This window comes from Chinchilla lanigera, unplaced genomic scaffold (assembly GCF_000276665.1).
Source record: "Chinchilla lanigera isolate Chin_1 unplaced genomic scaffold, ChiLan1.0 scaffold00070, whole genome shotgun sequence".
Lineage (NCBI taxonomy): Eukaryota > Metazoa > Chordata > Mammalia > Rodentia > Chinchillidae > Chinchilla > Chinchilla lanigera.
Window position 1 is genome coordinate 2,603,395 of NW_004955471.1, and position 11,484 is coordinate 2,614,878.

Consider the following 11,484-nt stretch of genomic DNA (forward strand, 5'->3'; position numbering starts at 1 on the left):
GAGCAGCCCGGAGCGCCGCGCACTGCTCTTGGGTGCGCTCAGAGCGGCCCCCGCGAGCGCTGCCCTCGGTGCCCGCGGCAGCCGCCTGCGGCTCCTACTCCTTCCCAGGTCCCCAGCCTCGCTCCTTTCCTGCCCTCTTCCCTGCTCCGCAGTCTCCGTACCCCGCGGTGCGGGCTCTGGCCTGCACGTGAGAAGCGGCGCGCTCCGCTGAAAGGCGAGCTCTGCTCGCAGCCGGGCTCCGGACAGCGCAGCGGCACCGCTCGGAGCTCGCTCTTCCCCGCAGGATGAAGAACCCGGTGCTGGAGGCGGTGTCCTTACTGCTAGAGAAGCTGCTCTTCTCCAATTTAAAGCTTTTCAGTCCGGGCGCTCCGGGCGAAGACGAAGGAAGCAAGCGATTCTATGAGGTCAATTCTTTCCTCCGCGGAGACGTGCTGGAGGTGCCCCGGACCCACCTGACCCACTATGGCATCTACCTGGGCAACAACCGCGTCGCCCACCTAATGCCTGACATTCTGCTGGCCCTGACCACAGACGAGAAGCGCACCCGGAAAGTGGTCTCCAACAAGCGTCTCCTCTTAGGCGTCATCGTCAAGGTGGCCAGCATCCGCGTGGACACGGTGGAGGATTTTGCCTACGGAGCCGACGTCCTGGTGAACCACCTGGACCAGTCCCTGCAAAAGAAGGCGCTCCTCAATGAGGAGGTGGCGCGGAGGGCGGAGGAGCGGCTGGGCTTGTGCCCCTACAGCCTGCTGTGGAACAATTGTGAGCACTTCGTGACCTACTGCAGATACGGCACTGCAGTCAGCCCCCAGGCCGACAAGGTACCACGCGTGGTCCCGGGGCAGTGGGCTCGGCGGGGACACCCCCTCCCGCCCCTGATGCGTTTCCTGGGAGCGGGGCTTTCCTCTCGGACACCTTCCACACCACTGCATGCAATTCTCAGAAGTTCTGGTGTAGCTAAGGGAAGCCAGGTAGGCAAGTAAATGGGGATGTACTTCACAGGGTTCCACGAAATGCGCAGCGAAAGGGTGTGGCCCGGCTGGGTGGCTTCCAGTGATTCCAGAGCTGCCCAGTTGCTGCTGCAGAAGTCATCAGGATCTCCACACACCACTAGTGCAAATGACAAAGGGCAGGAAGTCTGGGGCAGTGCACTTGCAATTAGAAAGAAGGTGCCCGCTGTTTTTATTTAGTCTTTACCAATTTTTTTTAAAGTGTGCCGCTTTCTCCCCCTGTAAGCTGCACAGAGTGAATTCCCTTTGTTAATATAAACTATCAGAATTCTCTATAGCAGAGGGCTTTGGTAGATCCCTTCTTCCCGTGTGTGCTGTAGAGGCCTTTACCTTGGTATTGGAGTTCTTTTCTAGGTTGGCTTTCATCCCTTAGTAACTTCATTGTGAAGCATCCTTTGCCCTTTCCCCCAGAGGTAGATAGATTTCAAGGTCCCCAGAGACCAAAGCGATTGATTTTCAAGAAGAGCCCTTAACAGTTGGAAGGTAATATGTATTAGTTCTTTAAAAAGAAAGTATTAAAATTTAAGGTTCTTAAATGAACTACAAGTCCAAAGAGGAAAAAAAGAGTGTTCTTTTCTTTTGAAACCTCTTAATTTAAAAAAAATTAACCTTTTAAGCTTGCAACTCCATTTGCAATTGGATGTGTTCACAACTTTCAATGTAGTTAAAGTAAGCAGTGTTAATATTCATGTTTCATAATGGAAACCAGCATAATCACAGGGTGAGCTTTAGTGTTGCTCTTCATGTTTAGATAGCTTTTGGACAAAAATCGTGAGTCCATAGAACCATGGTCTACATCTTCGATTTTAATTGCTGGACATCTTTTATTTGTTTGTTTGTTTGTTTGGTACCAGGAATCAAACTCATGACCTTGCGCTTGCCAGGCAGGTGCTGTGCCACTGAGCTATATCCCGAGCCCTTGCTGGACATTTTGACTCATATTTTTTGACCCATATGAGAAACTCTTCATCCTCCACGGCAGAACATGAAAGTATTATACTTTTATTTATTGGTATATGAAACTTCGTGTAGATTTTTATAGAGGCAAAATAGACTCAATCTATAAATTCTTTTCCAAGCAAAATTAAAATACAGTTAGAGCATTGTACAATGATTCAGGAATTATAGCCCCAGCCCACGGCTGTTTAGAAAGGAACTTTCCCACATTTACAAACACTGCCTTCAAAAGTGGACAAAAGGAAACAGGTCAGATTTATTTAAGCACCAGGCAAATTATTTCTCTGTGGAAAACAGTTTTTCTCTTCAGTAATTAGGAGTTACCCCATAATGAAATGCATGTAGCACTGTATTATATCTTTCTACCAAAAAATACTACAAATGCTTTTTAAAGGTTGTAAAATATTTAATCTGCATTAATAACTAGCTAAAGTGGTTTTGCGTGTGTGGAAACCTTGTTGGGTTTTACATCAGTGAAGTGTTTTAATTACTATTTCAGCACAGCACCTCTTGAGAAACTGCGTTTTTGTTTTCACTTTGAACGGTCTAACGAACAAATTGGACCCACACTAGATGTCCTGAGTGGGGAAGTCTCCGTCCCAAATTTTCTAATTGTAAGAACGGTGTTTTGGAACAAGTCCTGGGAGAAGTGCGTCATGAATCCTGGAGGAGGACCAGTTTCTACTTTTTAGAAGCATAAGGAAGTGCAGTATTTGATCTGATCTGACTGCCAGGGTCTCCATATCAACAGCTACTGTCATCCTAAAATTTACAAAGCCTCTCAAAGTCTTTCCTCCAGGAAAACATCACGATTAGTTTGAGAAGGATTTGGAAAAGAACCTTTTATTCTTTGCCATAATGTTCTCTCTCCCTCTCTCTCTCTTTACAGGTTTAGAAATGATAAAATTTAAGGGATTTTTATATTGTTGAACATTAGTATTTTATAAATTACTAATCCATTTAGATACAATGGCTATTTTTGTGCTTTTTTGCTACTATGATTTTTTTTCTGGCTTTGCTCATACTGCTTTTTTGTTGCCAAAAAGAGTTCAAATCCCTTTATTTTCTGTTGCGGGGGTCAGTGCTCAGGAGACACCGGGAACTTTCCCATCTCTAGAAATGCCTCCTAGGCAGATGGCCAAGTGAAGGCGGAAGGGACATTAGTTAGAAAGAGAAGCTCCTTGAGGAAATTTTTTCTTAGAGAGAAGTCCACGATGATTCTTACTTTCCCTTCATTATGAAACTATTAGAGCAAAGATAACAATAAGCCTAGCCATATCAGCACAACTTCCTCATTTGCATAGATACATGTCTTTCGTTGTGTACCAAGTTCTTTTCCATGCTGACCTGAAAACTTAGTTTGATAGTTACTGGTTTAAGGCTGGGTACTTGTTCCTCAGTGTCCTATTAGTTTAGTGTAAAGAGACAAATCAGAGGCTTGTGCTATAAATAGGCCGCATTTGGATGACTGACAGGATGCTTCAGCCTTGTTTAAATAGTGTGTTAAAGTATGAATGCAGGTAACCGTGCAGTCAAGTCTGTGTGGTAAAATAAGGCGTGCATCCTTTATGGCATTCCATAAGAAATGCATTATTGGGCAATTCTACCGTTGTGGGAGCACCACCGTTGCAGAGCGTATTTACACCAATGATAAAATCCTCTAGGATTATCATTGTATATGTTTGTTGGTTGTTTACTGCATTGTCACTGAGGCGCGTAACTATACTGAGTTTGTTTATTCTGTCTAATAAGAATTTAGACACCTTCCCAGCTGCTTGGGAAGCTGAGGCAGGAGGACCACTGAGTAGTTCAAGGCCACTATGCAACCTGGGCAACATAGTGAAACCCCATCTCTTAAAAAAAAGAGAAAGAAAGCAAAGGAAAAGAGAGGGGAGAGGTGGGGAGGGGAGGAGAAAGAGGAGAGGAAAAGAAAGGAGAGGAGAGGAAATTTGCAAACCTACTACTCAGTACTGTATGAGCAACTGTAAGAGACGCTAAAAGCACATACAATTCAGTGTGCTAGAAAAGCTATTTAAATGTAGTATGAATAGAAAAACTCATATAAAAATGGTAATTGACTTTGAAATTCTGGCCGTGAAGACAGTTGAGGTAGAGATAACTGTCAACACATACAACGGTGATAACAAGCATTGCAGGGCCTTAAGTTTATGTAGCATGTGGACTACAAAGTAGCCTTCTGCATAAAAGATCTCCCTTGATCTTCACAACCACCTCAGGATCACATGAAGAAGAGGGCGGTCGGGGCAGGGTAAGTGATTCAGTTGAGGTCACAGAGCCAAAAGAGAAGGAGCCAGGACACTCAAACATGACCTATCACTTTCAAGCTAAATTTATTTTTCTTAGAAAAAATTACACTTATCAGAAGAATGCATTTGTCAGGGGTAAAAGATATTTACCTTATCTTTATTTCCAGGAGCCAATTATATGTCACAAAATTGATGGTGAATTTAATTAATTTAATCAAGGAATGGGATATGACCACAAAGCAAAACCAATGCCATACCTTTAAAATTTGGAGAATTATACAAAAGGTATTGTCTTAGTTACTTTTCCCTTGTTGCTGAGACAAAATACCTGATGTCCCGAATTAAGGAAGAAAAGGTTTATTTAGCTCACAGTGTGTGGAGGTTTCAGTCCATACTCAGCAGGCTCCAAGGCAGGGTGGCTCATGGCAGAGGGCAACAGTTCATGGCAGTGGAAAACAGCAAAAGCAACAAGAGCAAAAGGGAGGAGCAGCAGAGAGCAAGCCTCTTTCCCTCCTTTATGTTGTATGCAGGCTGCCCTCCCCAGGGCGGGAGTAGCACTCACACCCATAATCCCATCATTGGACAATGAGTCAATCAGAAACTCTAGAAGCCCACCCCATGACTGCCTGAGGTTTTGAGGGGACATTTAGTACAAACCATAACAGTTATCATTGGTATCTCCAATTTTTAGAATGGTAAATTAGAAGAATTGAGTTCACCAATAATCATAGCCTAAATTCCTTTCTTGTAGTTCAGGGTTAGAGACCTTTTCATGTGTAATTTTAGAATACGCTATTGGAATGGTTAATTTAATGGTATTTAATTATTTATTTATTTATTTATCTTTTGCTAAATAAACAGCGGTCCGTTATGCAGTTCAGGCTGGCCTTGAATTCACAGGGATCCTCCTGCATCAGCCTCCTAAGTGCTGGGATTCCAGGTGCGTGCCACCACACCTGGCCTTCATGTTGTTTTTAGCCTTTAATCCTAAATAACTTTTATGCACTTACATTCCTTAATTGTCTGTAAAATTCTGTATTTACAAAGGTAACTGCCATGATTGACCTCGTTACCTAAAACAGCACTTCAGGTACTATGGGACATAGAGGCAAGGAACTGGGCTGTGAGCAGAGAATGTCTAGCTTTCCTAACAGGCAGAAAATCCTAACAGCTGAGAAAACTGTTTTACTGTTTGGTATATGTGGTTCTTTTTAGATTCAATCACCTTCCTTAATATTCTTAACGTTTGTTTTCCAGTTTTGTGAATACGTGAAGATAATTATTCGTGATCAGAGAAGTGTTCTTGCTTCAGCAGTCTTGGGATTGGCGTCTATAGTCTGCATGGGACTGGCATCATACGTTACCTTTCCTGCAATCCTTATACCATTCTGCTTATGGATGTCTGGCTAACTTCATACTCCTGTGTCAATGTGTATGCGTTCTGTGCGCAAGTATGTTTATATTTATAGAGCACAGCTCACTATAAATGTGATTAAGAAAAATGTGAACTGTGCCACTGTGTTCCGAATAAAGATGTGATTAAGAATCACATAAAGTGCTTACCATGTAAGACCAAGAACAAAAGGTCTCTAATCTTCTCCCACAGGTCCCTTGTACAACGCTATTCAGCCCTTGGAAACAGCTTGTGACAGAATTCAGCAATACAAGAAAGTCACATGTGAGATGATAGCCATAGGAGATTTATTTGTGTGGGTTTTTTCCTCCTGTGCTCATTCTTCTGTTAGGCCTACATTTGAAGTTTGGAAGACTTATGAAGATCACTCACTTTATCATAAGTTTATTCTGATTTATTGAAGGACTGATTTATTACACTGAAAGCACTTTTCTTATTCGATGAAAGCATGTTGAATTAGCCACAAAAATCACTAAAACTCAATTTATTTTTTCACATATCACATGGACTCCCCAGTAAATCAAGAATGTTGTATTTTCATTATGTGAAACCAATATTGGCAAAGTTAAGGTTTAATGAAAAAGTAACTGATCAGAAAGTATAGAAATTTGTGTTTTTCTGTAGCAATGACTAATATTACATATCTGGTCACTATTTATATTTGAACAATATACTTACAGAGAAGCCCGACATTTGCTAATTTTTTCCTTTTATGTGTCACTATGGCTAAAACACTCCGAGAAATAAATGGATATAGGATTGAAGTACTTTGAGTATCTGCTGCACATGGATGTATCAAATAAATATGCAGATATCTACATCCACAGAGATTGAAAGAAAAACTACATTTGATCTGCATTGCTTTATTATTCTAATTCAGTTATTACAGAGCATGTGTTGTGAATATAAAAACAAATCCAGTCTGCTTTTTTGTTCTGTTTTGTCTGCAGATATGTATCATTGCAAGGGTTATGTTTAAAGTTTTTACTAATGTCCTGTATAATTTCTTAAAGCCCTCAGATTTGTTTTCTGGTCTGTTTTCTGCATTTCATTTTTAAATATAGCTTATGGCTTTAGGAGAATAGATACTGCAGTAATATATGGAACCCACGTGAGTAGGACTGAAGGACATTGCTGTTTTCAGGTGAGTTAGTACTGCCAAGCTTGGAAGTTGATTTCGCTGAGGCTGTTCAGATACAAGAGTTGAGAGGCAGCGATGTGAAAACAAGCCTTCAGATACTTGTGTAAAATTACCAAATCCTAAAAAGTAACCCACAAGCTAGGTGTGCATTTTGAGCATTGAAACTATTTTAGTAACAGAATCATGAAACAATCGCATGAGTGGTGTGGAGAGGGTGGTGTCCATCAGCCAGTGATCCAATCAGAGCAAATTTAAAGAACAGATTTTGGTTTAACTGAGGTTTTATCACAACAAATTCGGTTGCAGTGTAATAGTTAAACTTTGTGTTCAATTATTCAGCTTACATATTTATTTAAATATTTTAAATAGCTAAAGCATTAAATGGCAATGCCAAAGAATATAGATGTTCGGTGGGGCTATTTCAGCCATCTGAATTTGTCTGAAGTCGATACTGGATTTATAAAAGCAACCACTTTGAGAATGAACCATTGTGCTCTAGAAGGCTGAGGCAGGAGGACTCAAGTTCAAGCCAATGGTGGGCAAGCTTAGTGATTTAGCAAGATCCTGTCTCAAAAATTAAAAAGAAAGATTGGGAGCACAGCTCAGTGTGAAGGCCTAGAGTTCAATCCGTAGTGCTGCGTGTGGGTGTGCACACGTGCATGGGCTAGCGCATGTGCACACACACACACACACACACACACACACACACGGAAAGAGAACCATTCTGTTAGTAGTTTTTCACTTTTCCTTGTAGCAATTGTTCAAATAAATTCATTTCTTAAAAATATAATGTTCTTACAAATAATTGACTCTTTTGCACTTTTTTAAACTTTAGTATTGCTGTCAGAAAAAAAAAAGAAAAACTCTCCAGAACACTGCAAAATTAAGTCTGTGTGCAAAGATGATGATATCTCATTCTCATTACATGTCAAGAAAATTCTTAGGGTAATAGTGAACAAAATTAGTCTTGATTCCATATCATTAACGCAAGATTCCATTCATTGGAGTGGTTCCTCTTTGCTAGCCACGTACTTGTTGCAACGCCATGTTTTAGAATGGGTACTATTTTTGACGAGCTATAGTAGAGTGTATACAGTGCCACAGGAAAAGAGGGGAAGAAATAAGTCTACCTGAAGAGCCAGAGGTGTGGTGCTTGAAGGAAGTGATGCTCGTGTGGAACTTGGAAATAAATAGCACAAATGGGTCTCACATTGACTGATGTGCTCAAGTAGATGTGGGAAGAGGGAGCAGGAACGAAAGTTTTACTTCCTGAACACCGGAGTTGTTGAACTTCTTGGGATAAATGGAGGATTTGCTTGTGGGCAGGTTTAGTTGTTGCTTAACAAGGTAGGAAGAAGCACCCCTTCCTGACTGTAGTTATGCAGAAACCCCATGCCAGAAATGGGCCCCCCAACATGAGGCAGTTGATGAATTTCTCTGACTTCATCAGGTCAGCGTCATCCCGGAGTCCTTCAAATCTCTTGTGTCTCCGTATTTCTCTTGAAACTCATAAAAAAAAAAAAAGAAAGAAAGAAAGAAAGAAACTCTTGCACTGGTAGCTAAGTGCTGTCTGATCAGCTTTTTGTTGCATGCTTTTTTAAAAAATTATTTTAAAGAGCAAAAGAAGGATAACATAGTAATAGGAGGGCTTAACAAATTAACAGACAAAGTGATAGGAAATTATCAATGATTATTGTTTTACATATTATCTACAAGATAGTTTCTCAGGAAAACAAATAGACTAATAGTGAGCTACAGACAAAAGTGGTAGGTTATTATCAATGGTTGTTATACTATACTTTGGTATCTTCAAAGTGGTTTCTAAAGAAAATAAATGGAGCAATACATGAGTGACCAATTGAATATTCATTGACTATTCTCAATGGTTGTTGTAGGAAACACATAGTAATAAACATACGTTCATTTACGAAATAGCATAGGAGCAATACAAACATTACAGAGTTATGGACAGATTAGTAGGAAAATATCAGTGGCTGCTGTAATACATGGTGGTATCTTCAAAGTGGTTTCTCAGGAAGGCAGAGATATGCAAGAAAGATCTAACAAGTAGTTACAGCCTAAAGGTTGTGAAAAATAGCGTATTACCTCCTCACCAGTGACTCCTTTCACTGAGGTGTGACGGCTGGAAGGAAGGCCAGGATTGAAAGGAAGGACTGAGAGACTTGCACCTGTGTCTAGCAACAGGCTGTTTTCTTTTTCCTGTAAAGTCATGATTACCCGGGGCTCCTCCTGGAGATGACAGTCTGGCCAGAGGGATAAGGCAGAGTATCCTCCGGGCCCCCTCATTCTTCTTAGACAAACTGGTAGGATGGGTCTGAGCTCTGGGGCGTTGCTTGCTTTATTCTTTGCTCCATTTGCATGCTGAAAGGAGGAGCTGGGCTAAGATGAGTTATACAAGTGTTTACATGTCAGGAGCTAGGCAGGCATTAGGGATGAGCAAAGGTATGCCATGGGAACCTCTCCCTTAAAGCGCAAGACCTAAGAGACACAGCTGTATTGTCACTTTCAGCAACTAACATCTGAATTGAGCATGGTTAGTTTTTAACTAAGAGGCCAAAATTATACAGACTCTGTACTGTCTTGAACAGTGGGTGTATATTTTCTAGGAGACAGATTTGAGGCAGGACGTTCCATGCAGAGGAGATGGTGTGGGCAGTGCATGGAAACTACAAATAGCACAGCTCACAGAGCCCCGAGGTGCTCCGCTACATGCTGACAGAAAGCGGGAAGCTGCAGAGGACACGCAGGCAGATGTCTGCGGTTCAAGGGCCAGAGCGGAGCAAGGCTGGTGAGCAGAGACGTGAGAAATGGCAAGGTGGTGCAGGTGTGTGTAGGCCACGTGATCTGGACTTTGTGAACAGGCAGTGGAGAATTGGGGTGCAATAAAGTGACTCCCAAAAAGTATACTAGAAGGATACGGGAGCTCAGGGCAAGGGTGGGTCAAAGAACCAATTAAGAGATTTTGCTAAAATCCTCAGTCTTTCAAATAAGGATCCCTAATTGTGAAAGGAGAAAGCAGACATATCGAAGAAGTACCGATAGACGGTGACTACATCCTTTCATTGGACTCAGGAATAACTCTTGGTGGGATGTTAGGGAAGGGTCTTGCATGCTTCTTTCCGCAAAAACAGCTGCTTGCTGAAAAGTAAATTAACTTGATGACTACGTATGCATTGGATTCTCCTAATCTCTGTTCCATTAGATAGGTTTCCTTCTGAGGGCAAGCAAGTACGGATTTATTTCAAAATTTCAGAATACAGACACGGTTCCTTTTCTTCATTTTCCTTTCCATATTGTTAATGCCAGATATCACAAAATGCTTCCCTGCAACAAGTTATAGCAATGGCAAAAGAGTTTTGTTATGCATGAGAAGCCCAGGGGGAATGGTAGCCAATCTCTGTCTTATATGAGTGATCTCATTAGAGAACTTTACCCTGCCTACATTTGTCAGCGAAACTAATTATATATTTCATACATATACATGTTGAATAAACCAGTTTTACATATTGTGCTCTCTTGTCTCTGAATTTGAAATATATAAAAGTAGATCACATATACTTTTTGAGCATGGTAGCCTAAGTAATACTGCCTCTCCAAGCTTCCTTTACTACTTCCTGAAAATAGTTTTCTAGGTTTGAAACTAAAACTTGTATGAATCTGTCTTCTGCCTGATATAGTTAAGAATAGTTTAATAATTATCACCTAATGCAAAGAAAATACTGAACCTATAAATATAAGTGATTTAGTAATTTCCCATTTACATTTTAACCAATACAGTAACTGTTACTCTCATTTTACAGTCAGGAAAATGGAGGCTCAACATGCTAAATGTCTTGCTCAAGATCCTATAATCACCTGTGTAATGCTAGGTAAGACTCAAGCTGGGTATTTCTATTCCAAATGCTGGACATCACACTGTCCTACTTGTGACCAACCAAGTGAAGAAAATCATTAACTTCTTTCCAAACTCACGCTGCTACATTTAGGCAATAGTCGTTTGACACGAGGAGGCAACATATTACTCTAATAGTTCTACCTGTGAGTCTTTGGCTATAGATTTTAAGTTCCATACGACTTAAGGGTTAAGATCTTCTTTTCTCCCCCAGGGGAGCGGTGTGCAAGGGAGACAGTCACTGACCCAGGAGCCTGAATAGTGAGACAAAACTGATACCTGGTTTTAGTTTTCTTAGTGTCTGTTGTGGGCTGAATGTTTACCTCCCCTCCAATCCTATGTTCAATACCTAACTCTCACTGTGATGGCCTTTGGAGTTGCGGCCTTTGAGAGTAATTAATGTCCCTGACATCATGCAGGTGGTTCCCTTGATGAGATTACAGTCATAATCAGAAAAGAAAGAGACCAGTGTTTCTCTCTCCGTCTCTCTTTCTTCCTCCCTTCTTCTCTCCCTCCCTCTCCTCCATTCTCCAATCTTTCCTCCCTCTCTCCCTCTTTCCCTACTTCCCTTCCTCCCTCCCTCCAGTGCAAAGGCTGCTGTCTTCAAGCCACTCAGAGAGCCCCTATCAGGAATGGAATTTGTACAAAACCTGATCTTGTCCTTCCCAACCTCCAGGACAGTGAGAAATAAACACATTTGAAGTCACCCAAGCTGACTAAGCATCTGTGCAAGTTGCACCCGGTTATGCTCAGTAGCTGGCTGGTGAGGACAATAAGCAGTT

The 11,484-nt window shown here is 41.6% G+C and overlaps 2 protein-coding genes across 2 annotated transcripts in view; both read left to right on the forward strand.

Moving 5' to 3' along the window:
• The window catches only part of LOC102022072 (collagen alpha-1(I) chain-like), a 2,730-nt gene extending 2,074 nt beyond the window's left edge, over positions 1-656 (forward strand). The window contains exon 2 of the mRNA XM_013522883.1: positions 580-656. The gene's annotated coding sequence lies outside the window, so the exon portion shown is untranslated. The remainder of the gene's footprint in view (positions 1-579) is intronic.
• On the forward strand, positions 1-7,594 carry Lrat (lecithin retinol acyltransferase (phosphatidylcholine--retinol O-acyltransferase); the record flags this gene model as incomplete). Its single annotated transcript, XM_005400870.2, is given in 2 exon segments — positions 1-821; positions 5,492-7,594. Coding segments are annotated over 2 exon segments (690 nt in total). The 3' UTR covers positions 5,645-7,594.
• Between the last annotated feature and the right edge of the window lie 3,890 nt (positions 7,595-11,484).